Raw genomic sequence first — 17,117 nt, 5'->3', positions numbered from 1 at the left:
GGTACACTCACTTTAAATGACACGAGAGGTTAAGAAGATAAAAGGAAAAATTTTTTTATTTTTATTTATACAAAACTGGTTAAAATAAGGATAAAATATGAGGCTAAAATTCCCAGAAGAAGCGAGGTTCCGTGGAGGAATATGAACGAAATATCAGTGGATTATTCTCGGTATATCCAGGACGTACAGGTACCTGTGAAGGGTATATATACTATGATAAGTATAGGAATAGTTGGCGAATTATCTTATTAATATATAGAGATTTTAGTTACCTGAAAGGTAATTAGATGGTGGAAGAATAATCACATATGGATGCCTCTGGCTAGTTCTCTTGAACCTGTCAGCTGTGAGTAAAAGAAGGGGGGCTAATTATTAAGAGACAGGGTATTACCACGTTTAGAGTTTGAGTTGGGTATTTTACCTGTATAGTAGAAATCTTAAATAAGTGGAAAGGTCTGTATATATCTGGTAGGATTAGGGGGTTACTCCCGTGGGTTATTGCAGAGACTATAGGGTACTAGAAAGTGGGAATAGAAAATTAAAACGTTAAAACGTATATAGGTCTAGGTAGCACACTTTTCACAGTTTGTCTTACCCGTAGGGAAGTAGTTTTGTGGATCTAGAGGGTAGTAGTTGTCTAATGGTGGTGGATGTAGTCACAGTATAGTCATCCAGACTAGTGTAGTCATCGAGATTAGTTATACCACCTAGGGGAGCTATGTGTCAATGATGGTTATTATAAATAATAATTATTATAAATACAGTACTCATAGGTAAAAAGAAGGGTAAGATGATCTCTTATATATATATATATATAGAGTTACGTACTGCTGCAATAGAATGAGAAGTCTTACCACTAGTGGCTCTGTGTGATGGAAAAAGAATCAGCTGTGGAGTAGGTTGAGCTGTATAGAAAAAATCCTGGTTCGTAGCAATAGATAGAGAGCGCTGGTACGTGCTTTGTAGCTGTTTCTTTCGACGGTGGTGGTGGTAAGTATTTCTTGGGGCGGTGGAGTCTGTCGTGCATGCACGTGTAGTCCCGGATGGGTACGTGTTGCTGGAGTTGTTACCTTTGTCGGCGTCCTGGTTAGAAGGCTTGCTTCGTGGGGACGGGACTGCTGGATGTCAGGGCTGAGGGCGTCGGAGTCCCGGCCGGAGACTCCGGCACCTGCGTGCAGCACCCGAGGAAAGAAAGATGATGATCTCAGTAGGACCTGCGTTGCGTAAGGTCCTACTAGTCACGTGACTGGGAGACGGAGAGCAGGAGAGGCCACACTTCCTACGCGTTTCGGATACTACGGTATCCTTCGTCAGGGATGGTCATGATTCTCACTGCTCTCATTATATACCCGCCAGAGCTTCTGGGAGGTGTTTGTAGTTAATTATCATTAAAAGCAAAAAGTTCAATTCCGGTGTTTAGGCCCCTTGGCCTCAAAGAGTCCATCTTAAATATCCATTCTGTTTCCTTTTTAGACATTTGTTTAATGTAATTGCCATTCCTCCAGTTTTTTTGGATAATCTGTATCCCTGTAATTTCCATGTCTTTTATGGATCCTTTGTGCTTATCTTTAAAATGCTTGGATAGGGGATGTCCCTCAAATTTATTTTTGATATTTCTAACGTGTTCACTGATCCTTTTATTGAGAGCCCGTATGGTCCGCCCAACATATAATTTTTTACATGGACACTTTAACCCATATATCACACCTTTAGTGGTGCACGTGATCTGGTCTTTTATGGGGAATTTTATAAGTCCATGAGAGATGTGGCTTTGTTTTTTTGTGTGTAGAGCTTTACATATTTTACAGTCTCTACATGGAAAGAAGCCCACAGTATCTGTTGGGTGGAGGGGCTGTGGATTTTTGATTGTCGGTGCCACTTTCATGCCAATGTTTTTAGCTTTCTTAAAAATAAATTGGGGGTATGGAGGTATCAAATCCCCAATTATCTTATCATCCTTTAAAGTGTCCCAGTGTTTTTGGATGATAGTTTTAAGTATATTAGAGTTGGAGTTGTAGGTGGTGATAATGGGCACTTCAAGTGTGGGTTCCATACGTATGGGGCGGTTCGTATTCTTGGAGTTATTAGTTGTTAATAATTGGCCGCGTGGAATTGTTTTAATCTGATTTTTGGTTTTTAGTAGAAAGTCTTGTTGGTACCCTTTGACAGTAAATTTATCTGTGAGGAGATTCGCCTCTTCGTTAAAATCTGATGTTTTTGAGCAATTCCTGCGTAATCTTACATATTGGCTCTTTGGTACATTTAGGAGCCATCTGGGTAGATGACAACTATCTAAATGGATATATCCATTTGTATCCGTGGGTTTAAAAAAGGTGTTAGTACATAGTTGTTCATTATCAATGAAGATGTTTAAGTCCAGAAAGTTGACTTGTTCTTTGCTAATGGAGGCAGTAAATTTCAAGAAGTATTCATTTTGATTAATATCCTCTAAAAATTGGTCTAGGGCTGGTGGGCTGCCTGACCAGATGAAGAGGATATCATCTATAAACCGACGCCATAAGACTAGGTTAGAACGTAGGTGTCCTTCTGGGTAAATGTTAGAATGTTCCCACATACCCACATATAGATTTGCATAACTAGGTGCAAATCTCGTGCCCATAGCGGTACCCCACCTCTGGGTATAGTAGTTCTTACCATATTTGAAAGAGTTGTGATTCAAGATGAAGTACATACATTCCTCTATGAAGTGAATTTGTGTGTCTGGTATATTACTTAGCTTTTTTAGAAAGAACGTAGTGGCTTCACAGCCTTTGTGATGCTGAATCACCGTGTAAAGGGAGGTAATGTCCAATGTACCTAGGATATAATGTTTTTGCCATTGAATTTGGCTTAGCAATTGAAGAGCATGTTTTGTGTCCTTCAGGTGGGCAGGTAATTGTGGTACTAAAGATTGAATATGGCGATCCACATATCTTGAAAGATTGGAGGTGAGGCTCTGGATACCGGATATAATAGGTCTACCTGGGGGGTTCACTAGGGATTTGTGTATTTTAGGGAGGTGATAGAAGATTGGTGTTCTGGGGTGGAGGGTCTGTATATAATCAAACTCATTTTTGTTGAGGCCTTTTTCAAGGAGAACTTTCATTTCTCTTAGATGTTCTCTAGTAGGGTCCTCTTTTAGTAGTTCGTATGTACGGGTGTCGTTAAGAAGTCGCATAGCTTCCGCATGATATTGAGAGTAGTCCAGAATTACTATGCCTCCTCCTTTGTCCGCTGGGCGTATGGCGATATTTTCGTTATTAGCCAAACTATGCATTGCTGTGCGTTCCTTGTTGCTGAGGTTATTTTTAAACCTCATGCATTTTTTCTCACTGATTCTTCTAATATCATCCACGACATTTTTTTGGAAGGTTTCCATTGATTCTGAATATTCATGGATAGGGTGAAAATTGGATTTTTTCTTTAGATCTGTGTGTATGAACATAGAATCTGCAGATGTAGAAAACGTAGTTGGACATGTTTTTTTCTTGAGAAAATGTTTTTTAAGAGCTAGATTACGCATGAATTTTTTTACTCCTATGAAGGCATCAAATTTATTGAATTTTGTGGATGGGGCATATTTTAACCCCTTATTTAATAGTTGTATTTCATTTGGTTGGAGAATGTATTGACTTAAATTGAAAATTGATGTAGTTTTTGTTGTGTTTAATTCCTGAGATTGTATCTTTTTCTTTTTGGCGAATTTCCTCCCCCTACAGCCCCTCTGACGTTTCCTCGATTGGCCACACGAAAAAAATCCGTGGTAGTCGGTCTTTTTCTAACTTGTGGATGTTGGGGATTTCTATCTTTGGGTCTGGTATCGGTATTTATATGATTGATAGTATTCTGAGAGGGCAAGTGGGTAGATGTAGAGGGTAAGGAGAGAAGGGGGGGAGGGGGAGGAGGAGAGGGAGAGGGAGGGGAAGAGAGGAGGGGGAGAGGAGGTGATTCTCCTATGTTATGTAGTGCCCTGTATCTATTGTGAATAGAAATGGGGGTCCCGATATTATTTAGATCTGGTTCCTGGTTATTAGGTGTTTCTCTATTCCTTGGGGTGGTGTTGCGTTGGTTGTCATCTTCAGGAGTTGGATGTATACAGAAGTCTTCTGAGTTGGTTATAGGGCTAGTTGGACTGGCATCTATTTGGTCAATGATCTTGTAACCATTCTCTGTAATTAATTCACTTAGAGTGGGTTCAGGGATGCAGTCCCTGCCAAATTTTTTGCGTTTCTTTTCAATGATTTCTTGTTCTTTATTATCTATTCTAATTATAATATTTTTAGATAATTTGATAATAGCTGGGTGGTTCTGGTGGGGTTTAATGGTTCGAAATAGTTTAGAGATTTTACTCTTACTTTCCATAAGTTGCTGTTTCCTTTTCTCTATAATGAATATTACAGCTTGTTTAGAGAAAGATTTAAACATGTCTTCCCACTCAGTTAAGGTTGTTGGATCACCTATGTCTTTCTCTAAACAAGCTGTAATATTCATTATAGAGAAAAGGAAACAGCAACTTATGGAAAGTAAGAGTAAAATCTCTAAACTATTTCGAACCATTAAACCCCACCAGAACCACCCAGCTATTATCAAATTATCTAAAAATATTATAATTAGAATAGATAATAAAGAACAAGAAATCATTGAAAAGAAACGCAAAAAATTTGGCAGGGACTGCATCCCTGAACCCACTCTAAGTGAATTAATTACAGAGAATGGTTACAAGATCATTGACCAAATAGATGCCAGTCCAACTAGCCCTATAACCAACTCAGAAGACTTCTGTATACATCCAACTCCTGAAGATGACAACCAACGCAACACCACCCCAAGGAATAGAGAAACACCTAATAACCAGGAACCAGATCTAAATAATATCGGGACCCCCATTTCTATTCACAATAGATACAGGGCACTACATAACATAGGAGAATCACCTCCTCTCCCCCTCCTCTCTTCCCCTCCCTCTCCCTCTCCTCCTCCCCCTCCCCCCCTTCTCTCCTTACCCTCTACATCTACCCACTTGCCCTCTCAGAATACTATCAATCATATAAATACCGATACCAGACCCAAAGATAGAAATCCCCAACATCCACAAGTTAGAAAAAGACCGACTACCACGGATTTTTTTCGTGTGGCCAATCGAGGAAACGTCAGAGGGGCTGTAGGGGGAGGAAATTCGCCAAAAAGAAAAAGATACAATCTCAGGAATTAAACACAACAAAAACTACATCAATTTTCAATTTAAGTCAATACATTCTCCAACCAAATGAAATACAACTATTAAATAAGGGGTTAAAATATGCCCCATCCACAAAATTCAATAAATTTGATGCCTTCATAGGAGTAAAAAAATTCATGCGTAATCTAGCTCTTAAAAAACATTTTCTCAAGAAAAAAACATGTCCAACTACGTTTTCTACATCTGCAGATTCTATGTTCATACACACAGATCTAAAGAAAAAATCCAATTTTCACCCTATCCATGAATATTCAGAATCAATGGAAACCTTCCAAAAAAATGTCGTGGATGATATTAGAAGAATCAGTGAGAAAAAATGCATGAGGTTTAAAAATAACCTCAGCAACAAGGAACGCACAGCAATGCATAGTTTGGCTAATAACGAAAATATCGCCATACGCCCAGCGGACAAAGGAGGAGGCATAGTAATTCTGGACTACTCTCAATATCATGCGGAAGCTATGCGACTTCTTAACGACACCCGTACATACGAACTACTAAAAGAGGACCCTACTAGAGAACATCTAAGAGAAATGAAAGTTCTCCTTGAAAAAGGCCTCAATGAAGGTTTCCTAAACAAAAATGAGTTTGATTATATACAGACCCTCCACCCCAGAACACCAATCTTCTATCACCTCCCTAAAATACACAAATCCCTAGTGAACCCCCCAGGTAGACCTATTATATCCGGTATCCAGAGCCTCACCTCCAATCTTTCAAGATATGTGGATCGCCATATTCAATCTTTAGTACCACAATTACCTGCCCACCTGAAGGACACAAAACATGCTCTTCAATTGCTAAGCCAAATTCAATGGCAAAAACATTATATCCTAGGTACATTGGACATTACCTCCCTTTACACGGTGATTCAGCATCACAAAGGCTGTGAAGCCACTACATTCTTTCTAAAAAAGCTAAGTAATATACCAGACACACAAATTCACTTCATAGAGGAATGTATGTACTTCATCTTGAATCACAACTCTTTCAAATATGGTAAGAACTACTATACCCAGAGGTGGGGTACCGCTATGGGCACGAGATTTGCACCTAGTTATGCAAATCTATATGTGGGTATGTGGGAACATTCTAACATTTACCCAGAAGGACACCTACGTTCTAACCTAGTCTTATGGCGTCGGTTTATAGATGATATCCTCTTCATCTGGTCAGGCAGCCCACCAGCCCTAGACCAATTTTTAGAGGATATTAATCAAAATGAATACTTCTTGAAATTTACTGCCTCCATTAGCAAAGAACAAGTCAACTTTCTGGACTTAAACATCTTCATTGATAATGAACAACTATGTACTAACACCTTTTTTAAACCCACGGATACAAATGGATATATCCATTTAGATAGTTGTCATCTACCCAGATGGCTCCTAAATGTACCAAAGAGCCAATATGTAAGATTACGCAGGAATTGCTCAAAAACATCAGATTTTAACGAAGAGGCGAATCTCCTCACAGATAAATTTACTGTCAAAGGGTACCAACAAGACTTTCTACTAAAAACCAAAAATCAGATTAAAACAATTCCACGCGGCCAATTATTAACAACTAATAACTCCAAGAATACGAACCGCCCCATACGTATGGAACCCACACTTGAAGTGCCCATTATCACCACCTACAACTCCAACTCTAATATACTTAAAACTATCATCCAAAAACACTGGGACACTTTAAAGGATGATAAGATAATTGGGGATTTGATACCTCCATACCCCCAATTTATTTTTAAGAAAGCTAAAAACATTGGCATGAAAGTGGCACCGACAATCAAAAATCCACAGCCCCTCCACCCAACAGATACTGTGGGCTTCTTTCCATGTAGAGACTGTAAAATATGTAAAGCTCTACACACAAAAAAACAAAGCCACATCTCTCATGGACTTATAAAATTCCCCATAAAAGACCAGATCACGTGCACCACTAAAGGTGTGATATATGGGTTAAAGTGTCCATGTAAAAAATTATATGTTGGGCGGACCATACGGGCTCTCAATAAAAGGATCAGTGAACACGTTAGAAATATCAAAAATAAATTTGAGGGACATCCCCTATCCAAGCATTTTAAAGATAAGCACAAAGGATCCATAAAAGACATGGAAATTACAGGGATACAGATTATCCAAAAAAACTGGAGGAATGGCAATTACATTAAACAAATGTCTAAAAAGGAAACAGAATGGATATTTAAGATGGACTCTTTGAGGCCAAGGGGCCTAAACACCGGAATTGAACTTTTTGCTTTTAATGATAATTAACTACAAACACCTCCCAGAAGCTCTGGCGGGTATATAATGAGAGCAGTGAGAATCATGACCATCCCTGACGAAGGATACCGTAGTATCCGAAACGCGTAGGAAGTGTGGCCTCTCCTGCTCTCCGTCTCCCAGTCACGTGACTAGTAGGACCTTACGCAACGCAGGTCCTACTGAGATCATCATCTTTCTTTCCTCGGGTGCTGCACGCAGGTGCCGGAGTCTCCGGCCGGGACTCCGACGCCCTCAGCCCTGACATCCAGCAGTCCCGTCCCCACGAAGCAAGCCTTCTAACCAGGACGCCGACAAAGGTAACAACTCCAGCAACACGTACCCATCCGGGACTACACATGCATGCACGACAGACTCCACCGCCCCAAGAAATACTTACCACCACCACCGTCGAAAGAAACAGCTACAAAGCACGTACCAGCGCTCTCTATCTATTGCTACGAACCAGGATTTTTTCTATACAGCTCAACCTACTCCACAGCTGATTCTTTTTCCATCACACAGAGCCACTAGTGGTAAGACTTCTCATTCTATTGCAGCAGTACGTAACTCTATATATATATATATAAGAGATCATCTTACCCTTCTTTTTACCTATGAGTACTGTATTTATAATAATTATTATTTATAATAACCATCATTGACACATAGCTCCCCTAGGTGGTATAACTAATCTCGATGACTACACTAGTCTGGATGACTATACTGTGACTACATCCACCACCATTAGACAACTACTACCCTCTAGATCCACAAAACTACTTCCCTACGGGTAAGACAAACTGTGAAAAGTGTGCTACCTAGACCTATATACGTTTTAACGTTTTAATTTTCTATTCCCACTTTCTAGTACCCTATAGTCTCTGCAATAACCCACGGGAGTAACCCCCTAATCCTACCAGATATATACAGACCTTTCCACTTATTTAAGATTTCTACTATACAGGTAAAATACCCAACTCAAACTCTAAACGTGGTAATACCCTGTCTCTTAATAATTAGCCCCCCTTCTTTTACTCACAGCAGACAGGTTCAAGAGAACTAGCCAGAGGCATCCATATGTGATTATTCTTCCACCATCTAATTACCTTTCAGGTAACTAAAATCTCTATATATTAATAAGATAATTCGCCAACTATTCCTATACTTATCATAGTATATATACCCTTCACAGGTACCTGTACGTCCTGGATATACCGAGAATAATCCACTGATATTTCGTTCATATTCCTCCACGGAACCTCGCTTCTTCTGGGAATTTTAGCCTCATATTTTATCCTTATTTTAACCAGTTTTGTATAAATAAAAATAAAAAAATTTTTCCTTTTATCTTCTTAACCTCTCTTGTCATTTAAAGTGAGTGTACCAGCGCAGTAGATCTCGTTTATTTTAGGTTTTATGCTTATGTGGTATATGGTGCCCCTTACTACGTGCTGCAGGTTAACTTAATTATACCCACCAGCGCCCTTAAGAACTCTTGAATATTTACTCTTCTCCACTCCCATGGGCGTGGAGAAGAGTGAATATTCACTCTCTTTAGTAGCGGGTACAGAGGATCGCGGAGCCGCAGCATGAGCTGCGGCCGTGCTGACAGTGCGCGCTATTAAGGAGAGTGACTATTCACTCCTCTCCACGCCCATAGTCCCGGCATGGAGAGGAGTGAATATCCACGCAGCTCACCTCGTTATCTAAGGGCGCATGGCTGTGATGTCATGCGCTGCTCAGATGCTGAGATCAGCAACTGACAGACAGGACGCAGCGCTGGAGCAGAGGGGAGGAAGGAAGGTGAGTAGAAGTGTTTATTTTTTTCATGTGTGCAGTGATGGGAGGTCATGAATACCAGGGTAGGGGGCCATGCATACCTGGATTGGGGATGAGGGGGCCATGCATATCAGGATTGGGGATGAGGGGGCCATGCATACCTGGATTGGGGATGAGGTGGCCATGCATATCATTATTGGGGATGAGGGGGCCATGCATACCTGGATTGGGTCTGAGGGGGCCATGCATATCAGAATTGAGTCTGAGGGGGGCATGCATACCAATGCGCTGCATGATCTGTCCCTCTTTCTCTTCTTCAAAAGTTGGGAGGTGTGCCTCAGCTGCCACAGAAATGGAGATTATCATGTCACTCTTTATCCCCTTCCCACACATTGATGTAACTGTACGTGCAGATTGCAGGTAGTTTGCCCCATTCTGCCGTACAGTTACATCTCCGGCATAGCCGCGGCACAGGAGTTGTTCCGCACCATCCACATTTTTTCTTTTACTTAGTCACAATATCGGACTTTTAACTTTTACTTGCCTGATCACTGATCTAATATCCGGTTACACTTCTTCTTCGCCTGCTAGACCCTGATTATTGCAGAGCCTTACAGGCCACCGTAGCTGGATGATCCAAAGGCCATTACTTGCCGTGGAAACTACAGGCACCCTGTGATTGCTTAAAGGGGTTGTCCTCTGCTCCGACAGTGGCCTGTTATATCGTTAGCACCACACTTTTGCGTTAATTCCTGTGAAGAACCTGAAGGGTTAATAAACTTCCTGACAGCGGGAAGTTCGAACAGTTTTGAATATGCCGAGGGGTGCGGTGTTTTAAAATGGCTTAATTTTTTTATTTTTTTCCAATATATAGGCCCCTCAAAGTCACTTCAAACATGAATAGGTTCTTGAAAAATAAAAAAAAATTAAAAATTCCTGCTAAACTTTTCACCCTTCTTACAAAATAAACCGATGTTTCAAAAAATGATTCTGTCATAAAATACAGACATGTGGGAAATTATCTGGTTTCAGGGTCTAAAAATTAAAAGCTTGAAAATTGCTAATTTTTTTTAAATATTTTGTCAAATTTCTGATATTTTCATCAATAAACTTAAAACATATTGAGCTAAATTTACCACTAATATAAAGTACAACGTGTCACAAAATATATAAAAAATCTTGGAATCACGGAGATATGTTAAGACATTTCAGACTTATTATCATGTAAACTGATGCGAGTCACTAAGAGGTTAAAAGGTTCTGTATTACCTAGGGTGTGGATTATGAGGTTCTGCAGCAGCTGGGGTATTAGGGATAATGTATCCCTCAATGTTAAAGTCGTCACTAATTCAGGAATCCTGTTTGCTGTCAGTGAATGGAAAGAAAAACCCCTGTTCTGACCTACTGAGAATTTGTTAGGACATGTTCACACTTAGCATTTTTGCTGATTTTTATTTCTATGAGTATTTTTGTACAGAAAGAAATCTAGAATTTTAAAGTAGTAGCAAAATATATTAGATTTTTTAAATCTCATTCACAGGGTGCGTTTTTTTTCCTTTGGTTTTTTGAGCTGCGGTGTGGTGTTTTGCTTTTTTTTTTAAATAAAAAATGTCAATTTTTTCAGCATTTTTGCTACTTTTTTACCCATTCATTGACTGTATTAAAAAAGAGTGTCATGCACTGTGTGAAGATACCCAACGGCCTGAATGCCAGACTGATACATTGTACCTGCATTGATACATTGTAACACAGAGATAGATACAGCAGAAAAAAAATAGTTTAACCCTAGAGGACAGAGTAGCCAAAATTGTAAGATTTCGTGTCTCTGCTCCACGGGTTGCGGTAATGTCTATGTGGAGCAGATGTGGAGGACATGACCTTACCAAAAACTCCACACACATATATATATTATATATATATATATATATATATATATATATATATATATATATATAGTATATGAATTAGAGAACCGTCTCTAATCGGAGGAAGCGTTCCTCTACAATCTGAGGATATCTATCTGACCTACCTTACTGTTTCCTCTCCTACTTTCGGTATTTTAATAGATCTGAGCACAAATAGAGAAAGAGGAACCTACCGCCTCCTGTCCTAAATTCTGTACGTGATAGTCTGCATTGCTTTCAGCCGCTGTATCTAAGCCGTGACTGAGAGAATGTGTATAAAGTCATCATGGGCCCTAACTACTAGTACAGGACCCAGAGGTCTAGGAGGCTACATATGTGCAGCCATTAAAGAGTAACCGTCATTCTAATTTTTACTTTGTTAAATATCTTATCCAAGAAATCTGTATCTTTCACTCTCAATTCATGGGAAAAATCAGTATTCACTGAAGATTTTCCCATTACTGAGATAGGAGATGACAGTTGGTACGCATGACATTCTATGGAGAGGGGAGGAGCTGGGGACAGACATAGACATTCTGCTGCTAGTTCCATAGAACTTTATGAGCACCAACGGTCATCTCCTATCTCAGTAATGGGAAAATCTATATTTGCTGAAGGCAAATTTTACCCAAGAATTGAGAATTTTTAAAATGAAAGATCAGTCCAGGGGGAGTCAGAAGAAGATTTCTCTAATAAAGTATATTACAAAGTTTCTTATTTTCATTTGTACAATTGATTTCTGAAAAAATAAAAAATAAAATGAAGGTTATTCTTTACGTTAAAGGCTATGGACATATTTTACATGGAAAAATTATTTTTACATAATGTGTGTTAGTGGTAATTTTTGTTTAATACTTTTGCACTGTTTCTGGCAGCCGCCATTCATTCCTTCATTCATTTTCAGCAGTTTGCAGCCTGGTTCAAGTTTCTGATTTTCTTTTGTAGGACTGTCCCTCCCTGTAATACAGGCTGGATGTGAGCTCTTTGTGTATCTAGGGGCTGCTGTCTTCACTTGTTTTCTTGTATCAGCAAATCTCCAACACTAAACTTATTTCCTCTCCATCTCGTTTCCTCCTTGCCTCTTTTCTCTGCCCTGAGACTGTACATGCTTTTGCTCCCTCTCCACTGCAGATCTATGTACAATTTCCTCCACCTTGCTATCTCTAACACTGAGAGAAGGAAAGGGGACCAGCAAGAGCCATCAGAAACAGGAGCAGAAGCTTTGATGGAAAAGCATTCGGCTAGATAAAAGATTTACAGATACTCTGTAGGAGGAAAATAGTAGAAATGTTTTAATGAACACTATATAGAAAGTGGTTTAACTTTGCATTTAAGAAAAAAAATCTCCCCCGTCTCCTGGCTTTCTCTTCTTGCAAGGGGATCATCAGCAACCACTGTAGCCAATCAGTGTCCGCTAATTGGCTGCAGTGGTGACCTAATGCCACATGACGGAAGAAGAAGCCAGGAGACTGACTAGCTAACAAGCTAGATAACTGCACAAAGCCTGTAACCACTCCATTATTCTAAAGCTGCCCATACACTTTTAATAACTGAGCTTTGGGCTCACAGCTATTCCTCCTGACTCCCCTAATACACATGACTGCTCTGTTCAGATGAGCGTACATGCGCATTCAATACTAAGCTGCTGCCAGACACCTCTAACAGCGACTTATCTTCCTTAAGAACAAATAACATCATGCCCCCGACAACAGCTGTCATTGGAGAGACACAAGTTGTCAGGTCCTGCTAAAATCTTTGCATTAGGGCTTTTTCACACGTCCGTGTCTCCAGTACGTGTGGTGGTGACAGTTTCCACATGTACCGAAGACACTGACACACGTAGACCCATTCAAATCAATGAGTCTGCGCACATGTCAGTGTGTCTCCACAGACCATGTGTACGTGTGATCCACACGCTGACATGTCCATTTTTTTACGGATGCACTGTCCGCAAAAGTGTCTCACGCTGAACACACACAGATGACATCTATGTGTCATCAGTGTGACCTGGACCGGAGCCTGGGAATCAGTGTACAGTCAGCACTGTTCCCAAGCGCCGGTGCTGAACACTGCCCTCATCATGGTTCCTTGCTCGTGCTGCGATCAGCACCAGCAGGGACAATGATGAGGGTAGTAGTGTCTGCTCCCGCTGTGTCCCTGTGTAAAAATAAGATTAAAATAATAAAATCCATATACTCACCTGTGCTAAGTGTCCCCCGCTGTAATCCATGCGACCTCTCACACCAAGGAGCCTGGGAGAATGAGCCGCAGGCCCCGGAGCTGAGTTCAGGAGCGGTGTCCAGTTACTCACTGAGTGCAGCTCGGGAGCAGCTCGCTGCAGCAGCTCATTCTCCCCGGCTCCTATGCTGATCAGTCGCATGGATTACATGGATCACAGCGCCGGCTGGAACCATGATGAGGGCAGTGTTCAGCACCCGGCGCTTGGGAACAGGGCTAACTGTAGCGCTGATTCCCAGGCGCCGTTCTGTGTGATCCTGATGCGGCATACGGTTGCCACACGTGTGACACACACAGACACACGGGACATGGATATCTCGGGTACCGGTTTTTCCTGTACCGGAAATATACGGATGTGTGAAACCAGCCTTAATGTGTATGAAAACCATAAACCACTTTGAATTTTTAGTATAAAATTTTAATCCACCCTGGACCTACAAGAACATGAGAAATGAATGGACACACCTCTTCTTGCAATGGTTTTCCTTGTTCTTATTGGAATGTGCACATTGCAGATTCAGACTGAAGGCAGCAAAACACATATGGAAACAAGGAGTAGAGAAACTGTGAAACAAACCAGGATATATGTTATCCCTTAGATTCCTTTTAGTCACACTCTTTTCCTCTGACCACAGCTTTACACCTTCTTGCCTCTCAGCTGCTTCATTAGGCCGTCACCTGGAATGGCTTCCTACAGACATGAAGGAGTCACTAAAGGTGATGATCACTTGTCAGTGGCTTTTCCTTCACTCTGAGTCCAACTCATCCTAAACCATCTCCATTGTGTTGAGGTTGGTGATTGTAGAGGCCAAGTCATCTAGCACAGCCTCCATCCTGCTCCTGTAGGGTGGCTCTATCAGTGGTCGCCTGGAAGCTCGAAAATGGCTACCACTAACAGGCTTGGCGCAAGCTACTCTGTTTCTCAGAGTCCTGGGGTTGCCCTGGCCTTCACCCTTTAACCCCTAAAAGGGATCTGGACTTACACAGTTGTCCCTGGGCAAGGGCCACAGAGTCAGCTGCTGTTCGGTGGCGCAAGCTGGAAGAAGGATTAAAAAATCGTCAGGCAGGAGAAGCGTCAATAACAAACCGAGGTCAAAACAGGAAAGCACAAATGCATCACAGGAAAAGGTACCACAGACCTAAACCAGGGAAGCACACAGAGATGTCTGGCAGCTTCCAGCAGTAAGCTGGGAGGCTAAGTAGAGTGTGGTGCTCTCCAAATAACTGGAGCGGGTAGCTGATAACTCCAATTCAACAGCACATGACCCATACTGCCAGACTGGACGTCACTGGAGGTCCTAGTCACCCAAATCTAAGTGGCCTGTGTCATCCAGAGCTTCTGGTTCCAATGTCTCTTCTATCACCAGCGCCACCCACAGAATGAATATGGTAGTGCCTGGCGAGAGGAGCAGATGTCGCAGGAGCAGATACTGGTGGAGATGTGACATCTGCTTCTTGGTCACATAGCCCCTACATTGCCTAGAAGCGTTTTGGGTTATTGTTCTGTTGCAACACAAATGATGGTCCCACTAAGTGCAAACCAGATGGGATGATGGTCGCTGCAGGATGCTGTGGTCGCCATGTTGAGTGATGTGCCTGAAATTTGTAATAAGTCACCCACAGCACAGTGTCACCAGCAAAGCCCCCCACACCATCACACCTCCCCCTCCATGCTTCACAGTGGGCACCACACATGTAGAAACCATCCACTCACCTACTGGACACAACCACAAACACATAGTGGTTGGTACCAAAAACCTCAAATGTGGACTCATCAGAGCACAGCACAGATTTCCTCTGGTCTAATGTCCAGTCCTTGCGTTTATTGGAACAAACAAGTCTCTTCTTATTTCCTATTCTCAGTAGTGACTTATTTGCAGTAATATGACTATAAAGACCTGATTCTCACAGTCTCCTCTGGACAGTTGATATTGAGATGTGTCTGCTACTTCATGTCTGTGCATTATTTATGGCTGTTATCTGAGTTGCAGACAATTTGCGGTTTCTGAAGCAGGTAACTTTGATGAACTTATCCTCTGTAAGAGAGGTAATTCTTGGTCTTCCTTTCTTGGGGCGGTCCTCATAAGAGTCAGTTTTGTCACAGCTATTGATGGTTTTTATGACTTCACTTGAGGATATCTTCAAGGTTCTAGCAATTTTCCAGATTGACTGACCTTTATGTCTTAAAGTAATAACAGACTATCTTTTCTTTTTACTTCCTTGAGTGGTTTTTGCTATATTCTGGCAAGTTGTGGTATAGGCTCAGCACAGTGAATCCAGAAATTAACTCTTGACAAGCCATGTCCTGATGAAGCTGCTTAAGAGAATGCCAAGGGGGTGTAAAGCTGTCGTCAGAGAAAAAGGGGGTTAATCAGGTACCACAGGTGTTTCTTTACTCCCTGTTTCCATATGTGTTCCTTCCTAGTTTTGATTCCTTCAGACTAAAAATATACAATGTGCTCATTCCAATAAGAACACAGGAAAATGTTTGCATGACAAGGGGTGTCCAAATCCCTTAACCTTTTGGACCACTAGGAATATTATCAGTAATTCCTAAAATTCCCTGTGCTATATGTGATAAAGTTAGTGAAGATAATAAAAGTTTTTCTCTGGGCAGAAGATCTGAAATTTGAGAGGTAAACGTCATTCAGGTCCTGTGTGCGTTACTACAGTTCACTTTACTGCCGTGGTCGCTTCAGAAACCCAGTATTTCTTTCACAAGCCTAAAATCTGGGCTCTTACTTATTCATGTCTATGCTCCATTTCAGATCCAGAGCTAAAAAGACAATTCCCAGAACATTTTGATGACCAGGTGAGAAAGAAGCCACTATGTGTGGTGGATCTCAGATGAGTGAGTATGCCACATGTAGTCTGTACATAGAATGAACCCTCCTGGTTTCGTCCCTTTTCTTAAATAGGACCTTTCACAGTTTTTTTTAACCTTCTGGAACAGTTTTTCTTTTCCTTCTGTGCCCCTCCGTTCCAAAGTTATACCCCCTGGTAATAAAGATGCAAATTTTCCCTTCAACCAACCGGTTGTGTACCACAGAAGTTCTTCGAGGGCGTTTGCTTTTTCTCCTCTGACACTGGCCAATCAAAACATGGCCGCACCCACAGAGAAGTTCTGTGGTATACGCCCAGTTGATTGAAAAGAGAATGTGCATCTTTATTACCAGGGGTATAACTTTGGAATGTAGGGGCACAGAAGAAAAAGAAAAACTGTTCTAGAATCATTGGAGTAGTGGCAACAGTAAATGGACCTCGTTAAGTAGACAATTAATGCCTTAGTATATTTATTGGGTGTGATAGAAAGCCAGGGTTCTCACACAAAGTAAAGTGGAATAAACAAACTCCAAGGACAACAGTGCTGAAGAGTATCAATGGCGGCCACTGAGCTTATTATCTCTTCTTATTTGTGTCCTAGGACTCTGTGATGACTCTGACAAAGTTCTGCTTCCCCTTCCATGTGGAGAGGTGAATATCCCATTATGTCCCCTCATTTCTTCCCCAGCACCTCACGCTTTTCTCTGATTACTCGTAATACCTTTGCCCCTATAATCCAGATGGCAGAACTCATCCGTCCAGCACTTCAGTTTTACGCTCACCGATCTTCAAGGTTACCAGCGTTTTGGGTTTTGCCGCCTGTCTGTAAACGCCATAAACTGCACTTGCATCCTCAGGTAAGTGACT

At 41.3% G+C, this 17,117-nt stretch overlaps 1 protein-coding gene and 1 long non-coding RNA gene across 3 annotated transcripts in view; one reads left to right on the top strand and one right to left on the bottom strand.

The window, feature by feature from the left end:
• The window catches only part of DENND1C (DENN domain containing 1C), an 82,411-nt gene that overhangs the window by 31,352 nt on the left and 33,942 nt on the right, over positions 1 to 17,117 (top strand). For both annotated transcript variants that reach the window (XM_073654374.1, XM_073654373.1), the window contains exons 4-6: positions 16,196 to 16,239; positions 16,852 to 16,901; positions 16,991 to 17,107. In XM_073654374.1, the coding sequence (XP_073510475.1) occupies positions 16,196 to 16,239; positions 16,852 to 16,901; positions 16,991 to 17,107 (211 nt within the window). The remainder of the gene's footprint in view (positions 1 to 16,195; positions 16,240 to 16,851; positions 16,902 to 16,990; positions 17,108 to 17,117) is intronic.
• Positions 452 to 1,728, bottom strand: LOC141165375 (uncharacterized). The gene is made up of 3 exons (XR_012251150.1): positions 855 to 1,728; positions 596 to 707; positions 452 to 517 (listed from the first exon to the last, which is right to left on the bottom strand). It is a non-coding gene; the product is annotated as an uncharacterized lncRNA (long non-coding RNA).

This window comes from Phyllobates terribilis, unplaced genomic scaffold, assembly GCF_046119375.1.
Source record: "Phyllobates terribilis strain yellow unplaced genomic scaffold, ASM4611937v1 Scaffold_11__3_contigs__length_659146591, whole genome shotgun sequence".
In the NCBI taxonomy this organism is placed as follows: Eukaryota; Metazoa; Chordata; class Amphibia; order Anura; family Dendrobatidae; genus Phyllobates; species Phyllobates terribilis.
Note: the sequence above shows the minus strand (reverse complement) of the source record. Positions and strands in the feature narration are given on the sequence as shown.